Here is a 21,029-nt window from a genome sequence, read left to right on the forward strand (position 1 = left end):
GCCTCCCGAGTAGCTGGGACTACAGGCATCTGCCAACAGGCCCAGCTAATTTTTTGTATTTTTAGTTGAGACGGGGTTTAACCGTGTTAGCCAGGATGGTCTCGATCTCCTGATCTCGTGATCCGCCCGCCTCGGCCTCCCAAAGTGCTGGCATTACAGGCTTGAGCCATTTTGTGTGGTTCTATTGTATGGGTTTTTTTTGTACTGTGGCCCTTTGAAGGCTATAAGCCATTATACTATCTAAGATTTTTTTTTTTTTTTTTTTGCCACCCACCCTCCTGCACCAAGAACCAGTTTTTGCTCCTTTAGGTGCAACATCACCTCTGCTAAAATGAATGAAGTAGAGGACAGAGAAATAGTGAAGAAGTAGCTGGTAGTAAGATAGGAGAAAAGCCAGGAGAGAGTGCTATAATGAAGCCCAGAGAAGGTGAAGATTGTTAGAAGAAAGGAGAAAGGGTATTGAATACTGGAGAATACTCCCGTTATGACTTGGCAGTGTGAAGGTTATTGTGACCTTCATCAAACCGTGTCACTGCAGTGATGAGATGGAAATGGAGTGGTGAGTTGAAGAGTGTCTGGGAGGTAAGGAAGTGGAGCCTCAAGGGCAGAAAACTTTTGAGAAGTTTGGGCACAAATGGGTATGGGAAGTGGGTAAGGAGTAGAAAAGGCTTAAAGGAGAACATGTGACTTGTATTGGGCTTTGAAGGATAGTTAGAATCTATGCTGTTGTAAAGAATAAAAAAGGTTGTTTGAGGGCTGGGTGGAAACTATCTTAAGCTCAAGCTAGAGGTGGAAATATGTAAGGCATATTGAAGGAACAGTGTATGAGTCTAATTTGACTATACTTGGTAAATCTGCATGTTGTATAGTTAAAGAAATAGAGATAAGTAGATTGTGGCAAGAGAGTCTTGTGAGCCAGGCAGGAAGTTTGAATTTACTGTAATAGGATGCTTAATCTATTTTAGTTTCCTAAATGGGATAATAAAAAGTTAAATGTAGTTTTATTTTGTTTTGTTTTTTGAAACTGGTTCTCTGTTGCCCAAGCTGGAGTGCAGTGGCATGATCTTGCTCACTGCAACCTCTGCCTCCCAGGTTCAAGCAATTCTCCTGCCTCAGCCTCGCAAGTAGCTGGGATTACGGGTGCCCGCCAGCATGCCTGGCTAATTTTTGTATTTTTAGTAGAGACGGGGTTTCCCGGTGTTGGCTGGGCTCGTCTTGAATTCCTGGCTTCAAGTGATCCACCTGCCTCGGCCTCCCAAAGTGCTAGGATTATAGGCATTAGCCACCGCACCTGGCCATTTATATATAACTATATATAATTTAAGTAATGAGTTACATGTATTTCTGACCCTGTTTCCTATCCAGCTCTTCCATATCCATCCACTCTCAACCCTCCTTTCCTTGTTCTCAGATGGAATTGTGTAAGGCAGATTGAGTCAAATTGGACTCATTTACTATTCTTTGTTAGGTCATTACCATATATCACCTAAACCTGCACTGAAGAATATAGTAGCCGGTAGGGACATGCGGCTATCGAGTACTTGTAATGTGGCCAGTGTGAATTGAGATGTTCTGTAAATGTAAAATATACACCGGATTTCAAAGACTTGGTTAAAAAAGAATATCAGTGATTTTAAAATATTGATTGTTGAAATTTTCATATACTAGGTTAAATAAAATATATTATTAAGATTAATTTTGGCCAGGTGTGATGGTTCATGCCTTTTATCCCAGCCCTTCAGGAGACTGAGGCAGGCAGATCACTTGAGCTCAGGAATTCAAGACCAGCCTGGGCAACATGGCAAAACCCTGTCTTTACAAAGAATTTAAAAATTAGCCATGTGTAATAAAGCTCACCTGTAGTCCCTGCTACTCAGGAGGTTGAGGCAGGAGAATCACTTGAGCCTGGAAGTTCAAGGCTGCCATGAGCCATGTTTGTGCCACTATACTCCAGCCTGGGTGACAAAGTGAGACCCTATCTCAAAAAACAAAACAAAACAAAACAAAACAAAAACTAATTTTACCTATTTATTTTGACTTTTATTAATGTGGCTACTAGAAAATTTAAAATTACATTTGAGCTCAAATTTGTGGCTTGCATTATATTTCGACTGGACAGTGTTAAACTGTGCTGCCACTCCATAGCTCTTATCTTCATTCTGGCTCTACTTTCTGTGCTATCACAAGTTGATGCCGTTTACCTAACCTCTTCCCTGCTCATTATCACTAGCACTCTACTTGACTTTGTCTGCGTACCTTCTGAGACAAAATGAGCTCTTTTGCCATGAGTTCTGCAAATGAAGAAATACAGTTGTGGTGGCAGAGAACCGATGAGTAGAGCCATAAGTGCAGAAATACTAATAGTACAAAGGATGAGATTGGTGGAAAAATAAAGCCATCACAAAATTGTAATGCCTCTGTTTTACAGATGAGGAAACCGATGTTTAGAGGAGTTAATGTGCTGTCTCCCTCTGGGCACTTTCTATGATTTAAAGAATGCTGAAAGCTCATGTACTCAAAAATATATCCCTCTTACCCCTCTATCATCCCAAAGTATTTTTGGTGTTTGAAATTTCCTCTACTTGTGTTTTTCTTTCTTTTCTTTTGTTTTCTTTTTTTCCTGAGACTGAGTCTTGCTCTTTTGCCCAGGCTGGAGTACAATGGTGCGATCTTGGCTCACTGCAACCTCCGCCTCCCAGGCTCAAGCAGTTCTCCTGCCTCAGCCACCTAAGCAGCTGGGATTACAGGCGCCCCCCCCACCACACCCAGCTAATTTTTGTATTTTTTTTTTTTTTTTTTTTTTTTTTTTAGTAGTGATGAGGTTTCACCATGTGGGCCAGGCTGGTCTTGAACTGCTGACCTTGTAATCCACCCACCTTGCCCTCTCAAAGTGCTGGGACTACAGGCATAAGTCACACACCCAGCCCCTTTTCTTGCCTTTTTTAATCCAGCAAAATTTTTTTCTTTTTTTTGAGATGGAATTTCACTCTTGTCACCCAGGCTAGAGTGCAATGGCCCAATCTTGGCTCACTGCAACCTCCGCCTCCCGGGTTCAAGCGATTATCTCACCTCAGCCTCCCAAGTAGCTGGGATTACAAGTGCCTGCCACCACACCCAGCTAATTTTTGTATTTTTAGTAGAGATGGGGTTTCATCATCTTGGCCAGGCTGGTTTGAAACTCCTGGCCTCAGGTGATCCGCCCGCCTTGGCCTCCCAAAGTGCTGGGATTATAGGCGTGAGCCACCGCGCCCAGCAATCCAGTAAATATTTACTGAGTATGTACTGTGAGCTAGTTATTTGGAGGTGTCAACATGTAGTTAATGTGGCTGCATAAGTGTACTTTAACCACGAAAATGTCAGCATGGTATTTTTCTTGGAAAGAGTAATAAAAGAAATAGTTAACACATCTTGGTGTGTTAAATTTATCTAACTCTTAGCTAGCAAAGCCCTGAGGAAGCAGAACATAGGATAGATAACTTTAATAAGGAAAAAGAAAAATTAGTGGGGAAATAGCTAGACCTGGTATAGCTAAAGAGGTTTGGGAATCACTGGTGAGAGGACTTAGCTATTAGTGACAGTGTAAAAGTAATATTTTAATGGGATATGGGGGAGAAGTGAACAAGAACGGTGTAGGCAAATAAATTCTGAAGGCTCTGCCTCACCAAAAGTAAACTTTACTCAGGGTCAATCGTGCCAGAACAAATTGTTTAATTTTCTAAGCTATTTAGATGTTCTCCTGTTGAGATTACTCCATTTCTCTGGAGAAAAAAGATGTTTTTTAGTTAAAAAGCAAACACTAGTAGAGGGATTGTAAGAGAAACTAATAATTGCTTTCCTAGTGCCTAGCTGAAGTACCCCAAGGAAATGGGAATTTTGATTGGCAAAGATTAGAAGAGTGGTGAATTTCAATCTGGAAATTTCTGTTACTAGAATATGAGAGCAGAGCCAGACATGGACATGGCTTTTTGGAGGGCTTTGGCATAGAGAAAGAAACACTATACCCAGGAAGTGTTAGGAAGAGTAATAAAGTAAGGTAGGGGAAGAGATGGAGGGAGAAGGCAGGAAATGAGCAGGAATATGAAACTCAACATAAACTGGAATGTATATTGTGACTTCAGCCATCTGATATTGTTAGTATGATGATAAGACTGGCATAGTATAAAGTAAGGAAAATAATAGAGATGGTGGCATTGTCTGACTTTGAAAAAATTATTTTATCTGTTGAATATAAATACGCTATAAAGACAGGTCAATGTTGAAGCATTTTAATTTCTCCCAGAGTTGCCTGTATTTCCTTTTTCCAAATGTTCACCTGGTATAAGTTAGTAAACTTATGCCAAACCGTCTCTTCCATTTTTTTGGCCTAAAGTAGCTGTCAAATTTTGGTTTCTTGTTTTCTGTTTATCTAAAATATCCCATTAGTAGCAAGGTTATATTCTTTCCTTGAAGTTTTTTCTGTTTCTGTATACTGATACTTTACAACCTGATTTACCTGCAGACTGTATCATTCTTTGTTCTCTAAATTAGCCTACATATCAGTGTGCTTTTCCTAAAGCATCAATTTCATCCTTCACTTCTCTACTTAATATAGTATAAAGATCCGTGTGATCTTTTACAGTCAGCCAAACTTATCAGCATATTATTTAGGATTTTCTAAAATCTGTTCAAGTTTACTCATTCAACCGTGTTTGCCACTACTTTACAATATAAATCTTTTGTATTAAATCTTCTTATAAGTTGTCCATGTGACATGATCTTTCTTATATGTGTTTTCTCCATTCATTCTTCCCCTCAAAAGATGCTTTTTCTCCCATTGCCTTTCCAAGTTTATTTTTCTGCATCCAGTTTAGCTTTATTTATTTATTTATTTTTTTAAACGATTAGCCAGGTGTGGTGGTACATGCCTGTAGTCCCCGCTACTCAGGAAGCTGAGGTGGGAGGATCACCTGAGCCTAGGGAGGTTAAGATTGCAGCAAGTTGTGATCACGCCACTGCACTCCAGCCTGGGCAACAGAGTAAGACTCCGTCTCAAAAAAAAAAAAGTCTTCTAAAATGTGCAGTCTCAGTTACGTCACTAAGTCTAGATCTCACAAAAAATCAGTTAACTAGTTGTCTGGAAGGGTAGAGACAGATTAACCAGTTGACAAGATTTTAAAAAAATAAAATTTGTTTTTGTTTTTGAGACAGAGTGTGGCTCCATCACCCAGGCTGGAGTACAATGGCGCGATCTTGGCTCACTGCAACCTCCACTTCCTGGGTTCAAGCAATTCTCCTGCCTCAGCCTCCTGAGTAGTTGGGACTACAGGTGCACAACACCACGCCTGGCTAATTTTTGTATTTTTAGTAGAAACAGGGTTTCACCATATTGGCCAGGCTGGTCTTGAACTCCTAACCTCAAGTGATCCACCCTCCTTGGCCTCCCAAAGCACTGGGATTATAGGCATGAGCCACCATGCCCAGCCCAGTTTAGCTTTTACAGTTCAATAAGAAAAGATAAGCCAGGCACAGTGGCTCATGCCTGTGATCCCAACACTTTGGGATGCTGCAACATGGCGAAACCCCATCTCTTAAAAAAAAAAAAGAAAAAAAAAATTATATAGGTAGATAATTCAAAGGAAAAAAGTATGTACATACAGTTAATACATAATTTGAAAGATAATACATAGATTTAAAAGTATTAAAATTGTGATCCATATTTTTAGAAGGTTCTACATATATTAAAAAGTTGCCACGTATACCAAAAGGTTATACATATATTTAAAAGGTGATACCAAATAAAAACTCATATATAAAAATACCATCTTTTTAAATGCAAAAAAAAAAAAATTTTTTTTTGGGACAGAGTCTCACTCAGTTGCCCAGGCTGGAGCACAGTGGCACGATCTCAGCTCACTGCAACCTCCGCCTCCCAGGTTCAAGCGATTCTCCTGCCTCAGCCTCCCAAGTAGCTGGGATTACAGGTGCCCGCCACCATGCCCGGCTAATTTTTGTATTTTTAGTAGAGTTGGGGTTTCACCATGTTGGCCAGGCTGAACTCCTGACCTCAGGTGATCCACCCACCTCAGCCTCCCAAAGTGCTGGGATTACAGGCATGAGCCACCCAAACCGGCCAGATGCTAAATTTTTTTTTTTTTTACTTCTCAGGGTTGCAAACATTTAGAAGACTGATAATACCCATTGTTGGTGAGGTAATCAGAAATAGTTATATTGTTGACAGCAATGAAATTTGGTACAACCTTTTGGACCTTTATACATAGTAACGTGGAATGCTGCTGAAATATATTATAAAATGGAAGTAAAAAGTTCAAAAGCACTATAGTATATACATTGAAAAAATATTTGAGGTGATAGGAAAAGTTAACATTGATTCTCTCTGGGTAGGATTGGTGAGTCAACTTTATATGTTAGCTATAACTACAGTGTTTTAACATTTATAATTAAGATCTATTACTTTTGTAATCAGAAAAAAAAAGTTTTTAAAAGGCAATTTTACAATTCTTTTTTTTACAGGAGATTACATGCTTGATGCAAAGCCAAAAGAAATTTCAGAAATTCAACGTTTAAATTATGAACAGGTAATAAACACAATTTTTGTTAAAGTATATTAAGTATATAATTTGAAAGTTTCAATATATACATTGGTCTCTATTAGTAGCTGGCAGCATTTTTCTATAAAGGATTAGATAGTAAACACTTTAGACTTTGCAGGCCACATGTGGTCAGTCTCTATTACATATTCTTTGTTTTCTTTTTTTATACCTCTTTAGAAATATAAAATCCATTTTTAGCTCACAGCCAGATTTTTTCCTTTTTTTCTCTTTTTTTTTTTCCTTTTTCTTCTCATTTTTTTCCTCAATATTTTTCCTTTTTTTTCTCATTCCATGACGGATCAAACCTAGTGTTTTTCTTGAAAAACTGACTTCCAGGTGAATTTGTCATTGATGTATCTTTCCTAGTTTTATTTATATTTTGTAATTAAGTTATGTTCAGGAGAGAGTTGAACAAATGATGTATATGGAATGTCATTAGGGCAAGTTTTGCTATTTGATAGTTTCAGTATCCACATTCCTTGACATGTTCTTTAGAGATCCTGTTCTGCATTGTAGGAGGTATCACTAGGCTCAAAATTGTTGGTGCTGGGAAAAAGCAAGCGGAGTTTTATTTTCGTCAGTATTCTTCCTTTACTTGGCAAAGGCAAGAAGGGATTGGCTTCTTAGAGTGGAAGGAAGTATCAGCCAGGGAAGAAAGAGACACCGTTGGAACCTTCACATTTACTTTCAAAGCAACCATTTTAACATGCTTTCACCAGTATCAGATTTGCAAAAAGAAAGCATAACTCATTTCAGTCTTGAAAAATTTCTTGAATTTAATGTTCAGATAATCTAGTCCTATAGAATTTGAAAAATCAACAAGTTGGCTGGGCGTGGTGGCTCACGCCTGTAATCCCAGCACTTTGGGAGGCCCAGGCGGGCAGTTCACAAGGTCAGAAGATGGAGACCATCCTTGCCAACACGGTGAAACCCCATCTATACTAAAAATACAAAAAAAATTAGCTGGGCAGGGTGGTGCGCGCCTGTAGTCCCAGCTACTCGTGAGGCTGAGGCCGCAGAATCACTTGAACTCAGAAGGAGGAGGTTGCAGCAAGCTGGAATCCCGCCACTATACTCCAGCCTGGTGACAGAGCGAGACTCTGTCTCATTAAAAAAAAAAAAAAAAGAAGAAGAATCAACAACTTACGTTGCATCATATCATAAGATACGAAATCTAGGCCAGATGCTGTGGCTCTGTAATCCCAGCACTTTGGGAGGCCAAGGTGGGTGGGTCACTCTCAAGTGTTTGAGACCAGCTGTCCAACATGGCAAAACCCCATCTCTACTAAAAATACAAAAATTGGCTGGGTGTAACGGCGCGTACCTGTAGTCCCGGCTACTCAGGAGGTTGAGGCATGAGAAATGCTTGAACCAGGGAGGCAGAGATTGCAGTGAGCCGAGATTGCATCACTGCACTCCATCCTGGGCAGCAGAGGGAGATTCTGCCTCAAAAAATAATAATAAGAGGCCGGGGGCAGTGGATCACGCCTATAATCCCAGCACTTTGGTAGGCCAAGGCAGGCGGATCTCAAGGTCAGGAGATCGAGACCATCCTGGCTAACATGGTGAAACGCCATCTCCACTAAAAAAAAATACAAAAAATTAGCCGGGCATGGTGGCGGGTGCCTGTAGTCCTAGCTACTCAGGAGGCTGAGGCAGGAGAATGGCGTGAACCCGGGAGGCAGAGCTTGCAGTGAGCCGAGATAACACCACTGCACTCCAGCCTGGGCAACAGAGCGAGACTCCTTTTCAACAAAAAAAAAAAAAAGGAGAAGGAGAAGAAAGGAAATCTACAGCTAAAGCCAAATTTGTATTCTAAGTCATTTAAATTTTATCAGGGGAATTTGTACCTTAAAACAGTGATATTTAAACATTTTTAGCAATAGAAACCTCTTTTCAAATGAAATCTTATCCACCTTCCAGTATATAAAACCAGTACATGATAAGTATAAAGTGGTTCAATTTATATCATGTATTTATGAAATTTATATCATTTCTTACTGAAATCATGAAGCTATTTTGATTAAAAAGTTAAAATTAGGGACTGTGGATGATAGTTGCAGTCTGATATCAACCTCCAAATTCATCTTACTTTCGTTGCCTAATCCTGAGAAAATCTTGATTGAAATGAGAAAATCTTAATTTTCGTGTTTGCAGGCACCAGGCATGGTGGCTCATGCCTGTAATCCCAGCACTTTGGGAGGCCAAGGCAGGCGGATCGCTTGAGCCCAAGAGTGAGACCAGCCTGGGCAACATGGCAAAACCCTATCTCTACAAAAAATACAAAACACTGGCTGGGCATTGTGGCACACGCCCATAGTCCCAGCTACTTGGGAGGCTGAGGTCAGAGGATCCCTTCCAGGAGGCAGAGGTTGCTGTGAGCCAAGATCACACCACTACATTCCAGCCTGGACAACAGAGTGAGACCCTGTTACAAAAAAAAAAAAAAAAAAAAAAAAAGGAAAGAAAAGAAAACTGTTGGCAGCCAGTCACAGTGGTTCGCAGCTGTAATTCCAGGCACTCAGGAGACTAAGGGAGGAGGATTACTTGAGCCTAAGAGTTCAAGAGCAATCTGGGTGTGATATAGGAAGACTGCATATCAAAAAATTAAGAAAGAAAGAAAAATAAAAATGCTTGCAAATGTTATCAGCATTTGGTTTAAGTCCATCTTGCAGTCTTAGAATACATTCCCATTACACTGATCAGGATTCTTAAAGAGAGATTGGAAATATTGGCTCAAAGTTGAAACAAAGGATATCTAACAACTGCTTGCATTTCTCATAAACATATCAGGCAAAAAGTACCCTGCTTTTAAAATAAACACTGAAACTGTAAGGTGCTATAATTACATTACCGTTAGTTTTGAAAATAGTGTATGTCAAGCTTATATGGCTGGGCTCGGTCTGAGCTAATGTGTAATGTTCCACAAGTGTGATGTAATAGTGTTCTTTTTTGTATAATTTTACTTGAGCAGACCTCTTCAAATCTAATTTTAGAAAGACCAACACAGAGCTGCAATATTCCCAATTAAAACTCTTTACCAGAAGTTGTAATGTAAGCAAAGAGCCTATTTTTTCCAGTTTTGTCTAATAATATACTGACAGTACAAGAAAACATGATGTGTGTGTGTTCATAACAAATTTTTAATGAGTGCAAATATATTCTTAAAATATATTTTGTATTTAAATTTAGGCCGGGCGCAGTGGCTCATGCCTGTAATCCCAGCACTTTGGGAGGCTGAGGCGGGTGGATCACCTGAGGTCGGGAGTTCGAGACCAGCCTGACCAACATGGAGAAACCCCGTCTCTACTAAAAATACAAAATTAGCTGGATCTGGTGGCACATGCCTATAATCCCAGCTACTAGGGAGGCTAAGGCAGGAGAATTGCTTGAACCTAGGAGGCGGAGGTTGCGGTGAGCCGAGATCGTGCCATTGCACTCCAGCCTGGGCAACAAGAGTGAAACTCTGCCTCAAAAAAAATAAAAAAATAAAAATAAATAAATAAATTTAAAATATTTGACCATGTTAAAATTTCCTTTGAAAAGAGTTCTAAGAAACAGTTTAACCACTGCCTTAAAGTTTCCAGTAGTACTCCCTTCTTGTAAGGCAAGCAACCATAGCTCACATTTGTATTTTATAATATTAAGTATAATTCAGAATTAGGAACAAAGTGGTAAAATACTTACCCAAGAGTTTAAAACCCTTTTAAAATAAGTTTGTTTAATTTATCAGTTGTTGTTTTTTATTAAGACAGAGTCTCGGCCGGGCACAGTGGCACACGCCTGTAATCCCAGCACTTTGGGAGGCTGAGGCGGGGGGATCACAGGTCTGGAGATCGAGACCATCCTGGCTAACAGGTGAAACTTCATCTTTACTAAAAATACAAAAAGTTAGCTGGGCGTGGTGGCATGCGCCTGTGGTCCCAGCTACTTGAGAAGCTGAGACAGAAGAAACCCTTGAACCCAGGAGGTGGAGGTTGCAGTGAGCCAAGATCACGCCACTGCACTCCAGCCTGGGCAACAGAGCGAGACTCCATCTCAAAAAAACAAAGACAGTCTCCCTCTGTTGTACAGGCTGGAGTGCAGTGGCACGATCTCAGCTCAGTACAACTTCTGCCTTTAAGGTTCAAGGGATTCTCATGCCTCAGCCTCCCAATTAGCTGGGATTACAGACGTGCCACCACTCCTGGCTAATTTTTTTGTTTTTAGTGTAGATGGCATTTCACCATGTTGGCCTGACTGGTCTCAAACTCCTGGCCTCAAGTGATCTGCCTGCCTGGGATTGTAGGAGTGAGCCACCGTGCCAGCCTTTTTTTTTTTTTTTTGAGGCGGGGTCTGTCACTCTGTCACATGGTCTGGATTGCTGTGGTGCTGTCGTGGCTCACTGCAGCCTCAAACTCCTGGGCTCAAGTGATCTGCTCACCTCAGCCTCCCAAAGTGCTGGGATTACAGGCATGAGCCACTGTGACTGGCCTCTTTCATCAGTTTTAGTAATCTTTATGAAGATATCAAATGGTGTTAACTCAGTTGTTTTAATACTAAATAAGGGGGAATAATGTAGCAAATATACGAAGGAATAAGCCTGAACCCAGAGCCATTAGAAATCATATTGCCCCTGAAGGAATTTGGGTGGTTGACAACCAAGAATTTACAAAAATAGAGGAAAATCTGGTGATTGTAAAACTATAATTCTTAGATTGCTATTGTTAGTATTTTTTCAGATTCATCATTGCTATAGATTTAAGAAAAGTTCGAAAACACTTAAGGCAAAAAATGTAAGCTGATTGTTTTTAAGGGTTCAATTTTTGGGAAGGTAGAGAAAATACATTGTTTGGGGGAAACATACATAGTAGGAAGAGATGAAACTGACAAAGGTAAAAGGCTGCAGTATAACAATGTTATCCTATTATAAATGTATCATTCATGAATTTAAAACATTTGAATGATTCCTGTTTACAGTGTGTACAGTCTGTTAGAATGGAATTTTATGAATTATTTCATAAAACAGAACTTTGTTTTTATAACCTAAATTTGTCTTTTTCAAATTTGAAAGAGAATCCTAGTTTTAATATAAGAAGATTTCCTTCATTTTCACCCTTTTTATTATCAAACCCCTCTATAGACTGTAGTCTACTGTTCATATTCTGTGTCTTTAGTATCTTGTACAGTGTCTGATTAGCAGTAAGGATTCAGTAAAAGTGTTACATTTTATGTATCGGTTTTTCTTTATTCTTTCAAGTGTACTTTCTATACATATGTCCATATTTAATGTGTTAACATGCTTAGAAAAGCATTTAAAAATAGTCTTTATTCCAGATGTATATGACTACATTTATTGAGAAAACTGATGTGGACAGAATGACTCCTTAATTTGACAAACAAGTGTTTGTGATCCAGCCTCTGCCTGTCTCTTAGACTTCATCTCCTACAATTTTTCATTTTTATTTTGTCCCAGCCACACTGGGCCCCATGCTATTCCACGGACACAGTAATAAACTTGTTTTTGCACTGATGTCTACTTTGTCTGGAATGCTCTTTGTCCAGAGCTTCCTAAGAGTCAGTGCTCACTGTGGTCTCTATTCTAGTGTCATTTTCAAAGAGGCCTGTCTCCCTCACCTCCCTCTCCTTCTTTCCTCTCCCATTTACATTCCCCACTCCCCTCCCTCCCTCCCTTCCTCTCTCTCTCCCTCACTCCCTCCCTCCCTTCCATCCTTCCTTCCTTTTCAGTGCATTCACTGTAAAATTGAGTATGGAAAGTACTGAGAATTTCTACACTGTTCCTCCTAACCCCACACACACAGCTTCCCCCACTATCAACATCCTGCACCAGAGTGGTTCATTTATTGATAAACCTGCAGTGACACATTATTATCACCAAGAGTCTATAATTTACTCTTTCTTGGTTTTGTATATTCTGTGGATTTTGAAAAATGTATAATGATGCGTATCAATCATTACAGTATCATACAGAATAGTCTCACTGTCCTAAAAATTCTCTGTACTCTGCCTATTCACTCCTCCCTTCACTTAATCCTTGGCAACCACCGATCTTTTTTACTGTCTCTATAGTCTTGCCCTTTCCAGAATGTCATTTGGAATTACACAGTATGTAGCCTTTTCAGATTAGCTTGTTTTTTTACTAATATGCATTTAAGTTTTCTCTGTGTCTTTTCATGGCTTGATAGCTCATTTCTGTGTTTTTTAATTGTGTTAGAAACCACACAATATAAAATATATCCTTTTTTTTTTTTTTTTTTTTTTTTTTTGAGGCGGAGTCTTGCTCTGTCGCCCAGGCTGGAGGTGCAGTGGCGCAATCTTGGCTCACTGCAAGCTCCGCCTGCCGGGTTCACACCATTCTCCTGCCTCAGCCTCCTAAGTAGCTGGGACTACAGTTGCCTCCTACCATGCCCAGCTAATTTTTTGTATTTTTAGTAGAGACGAGGTTTCACCATGTTAGCCAGGATGGTCTCGATCTCCTGACCTCGTGATCCACCCGCCTCAGCCTCCCAAAGTGCTGGGATTACAGGTGTGAGCCACCACACTCGGCCACTTTTTCATCTTTAAAACTGAAACTTGCCAGGCATGGTGGCTTGTGTCTGTAATCCCAGTACTTTGAGAGGATGAGGTGGAGAATCACTTGAGCTAAGAAATTCAAGACCAGCCTGGGTAACATAGTAAGAGCCCATCTCTACAAAATATCAAAAACATTAGCTGGGCATGGTAGCGTGTACCTGTAGCCCCAGCTACATGGGAGGCTGAGGCGGGAGGATCACCTGAGCCCAGGAGTTTGAGGCTGTGGTGAGCCATGATCACACCACTGCACTCTAGCCTGAGCAGCAAAGTGAGACCCTATATCCATCAAACAACTCCCCTTTCCCACTTGCTCCAATCCCCTGGAAACAACCATTCTACTTTCTGTTTTTATGGTTTTGATGACTCTAAATATCTCATATAAGTAGAATCATACAGTATTTTTACTTTTGTGACTGGCTTATTTCACTCAACAAGATGTCCTCAAGGTTCATCCAGGTTGTAGCATATGACAGGATTTCCTTCTTTTTTTAAGGCTGAATAATATTCCATTGTATGTATATACCTCATTTTCTGTATTCATTTGTCAGTTGTAACTAAGAATAGATAAAGAATTACGAATAATGTTGCAATGAGCATGGGTGTACAAGTATCTCTTCAAGATCCTACTTTCAATTATTTTAGATTCAACAGTAGAAGAGGCCTTCCTCTTTGACTTTAAAAACATTTGACTTTAGACTTTCTGGTCTAACATAGGTCCTTCATTTCTCCTACTTTCTACAACCTCTTCTTGCTCAGTTTTTCTTGCTAATACTTGACATTGTTTTATATATATACATGTTTATCTCTCTCAATAGAATATTAGTTGCATAAGAGCATGAACTTTGTCTTGTTTTGTTTTGTTTTGTTTTGTTTTTTTGAGACTGAGTCTCACTCAGTTGCCCAGGCTGGAATGCAGTGGCACAATCTCGGCTCACTGCAACATCCACCTCCTGGGTTCAAGTGATCCTCCCACCTCAGCCTCCCAAGTAGCTGGGACTACAGGCACATGCCACCACGCCCAGCTAATTTTTGTATTTTTAGTGACAGGGTTTCACCCTGTGGGCCAGGCTGGTCTCAAACTCCTGACCTCAAGTGATCCGCCCACCTCAGTGTCTGTTTTATTCATTGTTATATCTTTCAAACTCCAATTAGTGCCTGACACATAGTAGATACTCAATAATAAAAATATGTTGAATTGAATTTATTGGATAAAATGGAAAATTAAAAGTAAATGTACTTGTACTTGAATATCTTTTTTGTTCGTGTTTTGATGTTTCTGAATTACAACTTTCCCCTTTTCTATTTTCAGAATATGAGTGATGCCATGGCAATTCTGCACAAACTACAGACAGGCCTGGATGTAAATGTAAGATTCACTGGTGTTCGAGTGTTTGAATATACACCAGAATGCATAGTATTTGATCTTCTTGATATTCCTTTGTACCATGGGTGGTTAGTAGACCCTCAGGTAAGTCAAAGAATTTAAATTATATAAACACAAATGCAGGAAAAATGTATTAATTTGGAAAATTAATCTCAATTTATATTTTTTGTTACTTACTTTTTTTGCACTTTTGCCTGGAATTAGCCAAACTATGAGGTTAAGAGCGCAGTCCTCCAGACTACTAAGTCTGCCCAAGACCTCTGACCCCAACTGCAAGGAGCTAGGGCCCAACTACAAGGTTAGAGGGAAGAGCTCATAGAAGACCACCCTTACTTCTCACACCAATCACAAGTTCAGAGGTTTCCCAAAACTACCCTCAGGTTCAGTAATTCACCAGAGTGACTGACAGGACTCCCTGAAACCTATTATACTCACCATTACAGTTTATTACAGGGCAAAGGTACAGGTTAAAATTAGCCAAGGAAAGAGAGAGATATGGCAGAATCTCGGAGGGTTCCAACTGTGAAGCTTCCCCTTGGATCCTCAGGACATCATACCCTCCTGGAATTGATGTATGACAATATGCATGGAGTGCTGCCAATCCTGGAAGTTCACCCAACCTTCAGTGTTCAGATTTTTACTTGAGATTTCATTATGTAGGTATGATTTAATTTATTGCCCATGTAATTGAACCCAGACTCCTACCCTTTCCTCCCTGGAAGCTGAGCTGACACCATGTGGTTCAAGGGATCCATCATTAGTATAAACTGCAGGTGTGGCCCAAGGAGCCCACGATAAATAACACAGTTAGTCCTATTGGTACGGAATTGCCAAGATTTAGAAGTTATTTCATAGGAGCCGGGACAAAGGTCAAACCTCTCTTTGGGCAAGACCATATTCTTTATTGCATAGCTTTGAAAAGAGATTTTGTATTACCCAAACATTTATTTTAAAAAGGCACTGCCATCTTTCCATTCTAGCAATCCAGATTTTGCCTCTTGTCAAGGGTATCAGGGTCCTGGCAGGAAGTAGATGACACACTTAAGGATAACTGTCAGAAGTTTAATGAAGAGACTACTTACAAAGGTGTGGACAAAATTAAGGGGAACAAGCAAAGGTTGGTGAAGCATCTTAGACCTAGCAACAGCAGAAAACGATTGCCACTCCTAACTCTGAAGAGACAAGGAGAGGGAATACTTAGCAGAACACAGCAAGATTGATTAGTAAAGCACAGAGCTCCTGACCAGGAGATGTGACCTGCAGGAGCAGAATACTACCACCAAGCTATGGCCCGGCAGGGAAAGAGCATAGGTAAAACATTCTCTGACTGCCACTTTCTGATTTCCTCCAGTAGCTCCCAGTGGCCAAACTCAGCTGATAACTAGAAAGTAAGAATTCCAGTTGCTGCAGTCCATAGAGGTTAGTCTCCCGAATAGAGAAGAAATGGAGAGTCAATTGGAAGGATGAAAGGAAAAAATAATTCTACTATCACATACTAAATTTTTATATAGGTTAGAGTCTTCTCTTTTCCACTGATCTGTTATGTCTATTCCTATACTGTTGTAATATTATTTTCACTTACTTACATTTTTTAACATAAGTAAGATTCAAATTTCAAAATAATATTGGTTAATTGTGAACTTTAAAAGAAAAAGACAAAGGACTCCTACCAGCCAATGCCTTTCAAATTTATTTTGTTTTATGGTATGAGGTGAGAATTTACCTTTTTTATAAATTAAACTTTTTATTTTGAAGTAATTGTAGATTCACATGCCAGTGTAATAAATAATAAAGAATGGGCTGGGCGCAGTGGCTCACGCCTGTAATCCCAGTACTTTGGGAGGCCGAGGCGGGTGGATCATGAGGTCAGGAGTTCAAGACCAGTCTGGCCGAGATGGTGAAACCCCGTGTCTACTAAAAAATACAAAAATTAGCCGGGTGTGGTGGCGGGCACCTGTAATCCTAGCTACTCAGGAGGCTGAGGCAGGAGAATCTCTTGAACCCAGGAGGCGAAGTTTGCAGTGAGGCAAGATGGTGCCACTGCACTCTAGCCTGGGCAACAGAGCAAGACTCCATCTCAAAAAAAAAAAAAAAAGAAATAATAAAGAACGATCCCTCATACCTTTTACCCAGTTTTCCCCAAGGGGAAAATTTAGTAATTTTGCAAAATTTAGTAAAATATCAAAACTAGGAAATTGACATTAATAAAGTCAAAATACATGGCTGGACACAGTGGCTCATGCCTATAATCCTAGAACTTTGGGAGGCCAAGGCAAGAGGATCACTTGAGCCCAGGAGTTCAAGACTAGCCTGGGTAACATGGCAAAACCTTATGTCTACAAAAATGCAAAAATTAGCCAGGCATGATGGAACATGCCTGTAGTCCCAGCTGTTCAGGAAGCTGAGGTGGGAGGATCACTTGTGCCTAGGAAGTTGAAGCTACAGTGAGCTGTGATCACACCACTGCGTTCCAGCCTGAGAGAAAGAGCGAGACCCTGTCTCAAAATAAATAAATAAGTAAACAAATAAAGTCAAGATACGGAACATTTCTATTAACACAAGAATCCCTCCTGATGCCCTTTTATATCCACACCCACTTCTTTCACACCCTTACCCTCTTCTTAACCCCTGACAACCACTAATCTTTCTCCATTTCTATAATTTTGTTATTTCTGGAATATTATATAAGCAAAATAATACAGTGTGTAATCTTTTTGGATTGGCATTTCAGATTCATCATAAGTCTCCAAAGCATCATCCAGATTGTTGCATCTATCAATAATTTGTTCCTTTTTATTACTGAGTACTATTCTATGGTGTGGACATACTGTGCTTTTATTTGTTAAAGAGCATCTGGGCGTTTTCCAGTCCCTGGCCATCATGATAAAACTGCTGTAGGCTGGGCCTGGTGGCTCACGCGGTAATCCCAGCACTTTGGAAGGCTGAGGCGGGTGAATCACTTGAGGCCAGGAGTTCGAGACCAGCCTGTCCAACATGGCGAAACCCTGTCTCTACTAAAAATACAAAAATTAGCTGGGTGTTGTCATGGCGGGTGCCTGTAATCCCAGCTACTCGGAGGCTGAGGCAGAGAGAATTGCTTGAACCCAGGAGGCAGAGGTTGCAGTGAGCTGAGAATGCACCACTGCACTCCAGCTTGGGCGACAGAGTGAGACCTTGTCTCAAAAAACAAAAATAAAAAAATAAAAATTTGACAATATTAAATGTTGGCAAAGATGTGCAGCATGGAGAAGTCTCATTCCTTGTGGTGAGAATGGAAATTGACCATTTACTTTGGAAGCCAGTTTAGTTTATCCATTAAAGTTGATGCTAAGCGTTCCTTAAGACCCAGCAATTTGGCAAGGCATACACTCCTGATGAGTGGAACAGGATAAATGTCCTAGAGTTTTTCACAGCAGTATTATTTGCCATAATCCCAAACTGAAAACAAGTTGAATAACCATCAAAAGACAAATGAATAACCACATTATGGTATATTCTATGGAATACTATACTACAATGAAAACAAACATGTGCATACCACTATATACAACAACCTTACACTATGTATTTGTTGATTTGGTTTATTATTACTCTAGAATATAAGCTTTATGAAAGCATAAACTATTTTGTTCACTGTTGTGTGTATAGATTCTCTAATGGCACCTTGTATGTAGTAGTATGTAATAGACATCCAAATAAATTGGATGAATGGAGTTCTGGGGTGGGGAAGACAAGATCTTACTCTGACACCCAGGCTAGAGTATAGTGGCATGATCATAACTCACTGCAACCTGGGACTACTGGGCTAAAGCAGTCCTGTCTCAGCCTCCTGAGTAGCTGGGACTACAGGCACACACTCCCATGCCTGGCTAGATTTTGTATTTTTTGTGAAGACAATGTCTTGCTATGTTGCCCAGGGTGGTCTCAAATTCCTGGGCTGAAGCAGTCCTCCCCCACTAGCCTCCTAAAGTTGGGATTATAGACGTGAGCCACCACACCTGGCCTTGAGTGAAACACTAATGTACAGATTCTGGATTCTGCCTATGAATATTTGAAATCTTTTTTATTGCTACTCTAGAGAAATATATTTGATTCTTGTATATTGGTCTTTTTTTTTTTTTTTTTTTTTTTTTTGAGATGGCATTTTGTTCTTGTTGCCCAGGCTAGAGTGCAGTGGCGTGATCTTGGCTCACTGCAACCTCCACCTCCCGATTTCAAGTGATTCTCCTGTCTCAGCCTCCCAAGTAGCTGGGATTACCGGTGCCCACCACCACGCCTGGCTAATTTTTTGTATTTTTAGTAGAGATGAGGGTTCATCTTGTTGGCCAGGCTGGTCTGGAACTCGCGACCTCAGGTGATCTGCCCGCCTCAGCTTCCCAAAGTGCTGGGATTATAGGCATAAGCCACCATGCCCAGCCTGTTGATCTTGTGTTTATTATTGTAGTTGGGTTTTGGGGGGTTTTGTTTTGTTTTACAGACAGTGTCTTGCCCCATTGCCCAGGCTGATTGATGTGTAGTAGCATGATCATAGCTCATTGCAGCCTTGAACTCTTGGACTCAAGCAATCCTCTCGCCTCAGCCTCTTGAATAGCTGGGACTATCGACGTGCACCACCATGTCCAGCTAATTTTTTAAAAAATGTTTTGTTAGAGGCCTTGCATGGTGGCTAACGCCTGTAATCCCAACATTTTGAAAGACCAAGGTGGGAGAATTGCTTGAGCCCAGGAGTTTGAGGCCAGCCCGGACAACATAATGAGACTGTCTCTACCAAAAATTTGAAAATTAGCTGAGTGTGGTGGCGTGTGCCTATAGTCCCAGCTATGCAGGAGGCTGAGGTGGAAGGATTGCTTGAGCCTGGGAGGTTGAGGCTGCAGTGGGCTCTGATCACACCACTGCATTCCAGCAAGAGTGACACAGTGAGACCCAGATCACACCACTGCACTCCATTGTGGGTGACACAGCATGGGAGACAGAGTAAGAAAAAAAATCTCAAAAAAATATTTTATTTTATTTTTAGAGACAGGAGTTTTGCTGTGTTGCCCAGACTGGTCTTGAACTCCTGGCCTTAAGATATCCTCCTGCCTCAGCTTCCTAAAGTGTTTGCATTATGGTGTGAGCCACCACAGCCAACTTATTGTAGCTGTATTTTTGTGGATTTCTTAGAATTGAAAATTCAGATTCTTAAAAAGACTTACTGAAATTGAGTCACTAATGAAAAGCACTATAAAGTAAAGGTGTTGAGGAAAATAACATCTGAAGAGATTGTGCCCTCAAATTGTTTCTTAAGGGTCTAACTTCTCATTTTACATAAATCAAAGCTGGAACTCATAGATGTTTTTTGTGCGATCTACATAGAATCTTATCCCAAGGATCCTCTCGCAAAGAAAAGGATTTGTTTGGCTCTGCATCAAAAGATTGACCATTGAATACATTTTTGTGTTTTAAGTTAATATGAAATGTTTAAGATATGGACCAGGCACATTGGCTCACACCTGTAATCCCAGCACTTTGGGAGACTGAGAAAGGCAGAGTACTTGAGGTCAAGAGTTCAAGACCATCCTGGCCAACATTGTGAAACCCCGACTCTACTAAAAAATACAAAAATTAGCTGGGCGTGGTGCCAGGCGCCTGTACTCCCAGCTACTAGGAAGGCTGAGGCAGGAGAATCGCTTGAACCTGGGAGGCAGAGGTTGCAGTGAGCCAAGATTGCCCCACCACACTCTACCCTGGTGACAGAGCGAGACTCCATCTAAAAACAAACAAAAAAATTAGTCAGGTGTGGTGGCGGGTACCTGTAATCCCTGCTACTCGGGAGGCTGAGGCAGGAGAATCACTTGAACTTGGGAGGTAGAGGTTGCAATGAGCCAAGATCACACCACTGCACTCCAGCCTGGGCAAGAGAATGAGACTCCATTCCCCCGACTAAAAAAAATGTTTAAGATATCTATGCCTGTAAACATTTTCCACAATTTCCTGCTTTGACGTTTTGAATTAACTGATTGTCGTCTCAACCAATCATCAGTTCCAGTTGTATGAGTTAAGAGTCTCTTAGTATTGTAGACTTTTTCATAAACAAGGAAAATAAATTATAGCCTAGAATGGTGGTTCTCAAACTTGTTATGCATCGGAATCACCTGCGCAGTGGAATGAAAACTTACACAATTGAGAAGCAACTTGAGCCTGAAATTCTTTTACATCTTTTTAATAAGCTCCCCAAGTTTGAAAACCACTGCTGAGTATGTGCAGATATATGTTGAGACCTGTGGTATTCAAAGAGTAAGTCCTCAAGGTGATCATTTGAATGTAGGAAGAAAACATTGGCCCTCTTATTTTTATTTATATAATTCTAAAATTTGTATCTATTAGGTATATAACTTGTTAATACAGCAATACATGTAAATAATTTATAAATAAATATATTTTCATGTATGGAAAGGCAACTATGTAAGTTGTTTAGACAGTAGAAACCTCTTTTTCTTCTA

The 21,029-nt window shown here is 40.3% G+C and overlaps 1 protein-coding gene across 13 annotated transcripts in view; it reads left to right on the forward strand.

Annotated features, from left to right (window-relative positions):
• MINDY2 (MINDY lysine 48 deubiquitinase 2) overlaps positions 1 to 21,029 on the forward strand; it is an 84,939-nt gene that overhangs the window by 25,440 nt on the left and 38,470 nt on the right. For 6 of the 13 annotated variants that reach the window (XR_012414995.1, XR_012414996.1, XM_065547971.2 and 3 more), the window contains exons 3-4: positions 6,511 to 6,575; positions 14,473 to 14,631. Coding sequence is in view for 8 of the 13 variants with exons in the window: in XM_065547971.2 (XP_065404043.1) it covers positions 6,511 to 6,575; positions 14,473 to 14,631 (224 nt within the window). In the remaining 5 variants the exon portion in view is untranslated. Of the gene's footprint in view, positions 1 to 6,510; positions 6,576 to 8,747; positions 9,181 to 14,472; positions 14,632 to 15,898; positions 16,059 to 21,029 lie in introns of those variants that run through there. The other 7 variants (XR_012414997.1, XR_012414998.1, XM_065547973.2 and 4 more) reach the window with 3 other exon arrangements.

Source organism: Macaca fascicularis, chromosome 7 (assembly GCF_037993035.2).
Source record: "Macaca fascicularis isolate 582-1 chromosome 7, T2T-MFA8v1.1".
Lineage (NCBI taxonomy): Eukaryota > Metazoa > Chordata > Mammalia > Primates > Cercopithecidae > Macaca > Macaca fascicularis.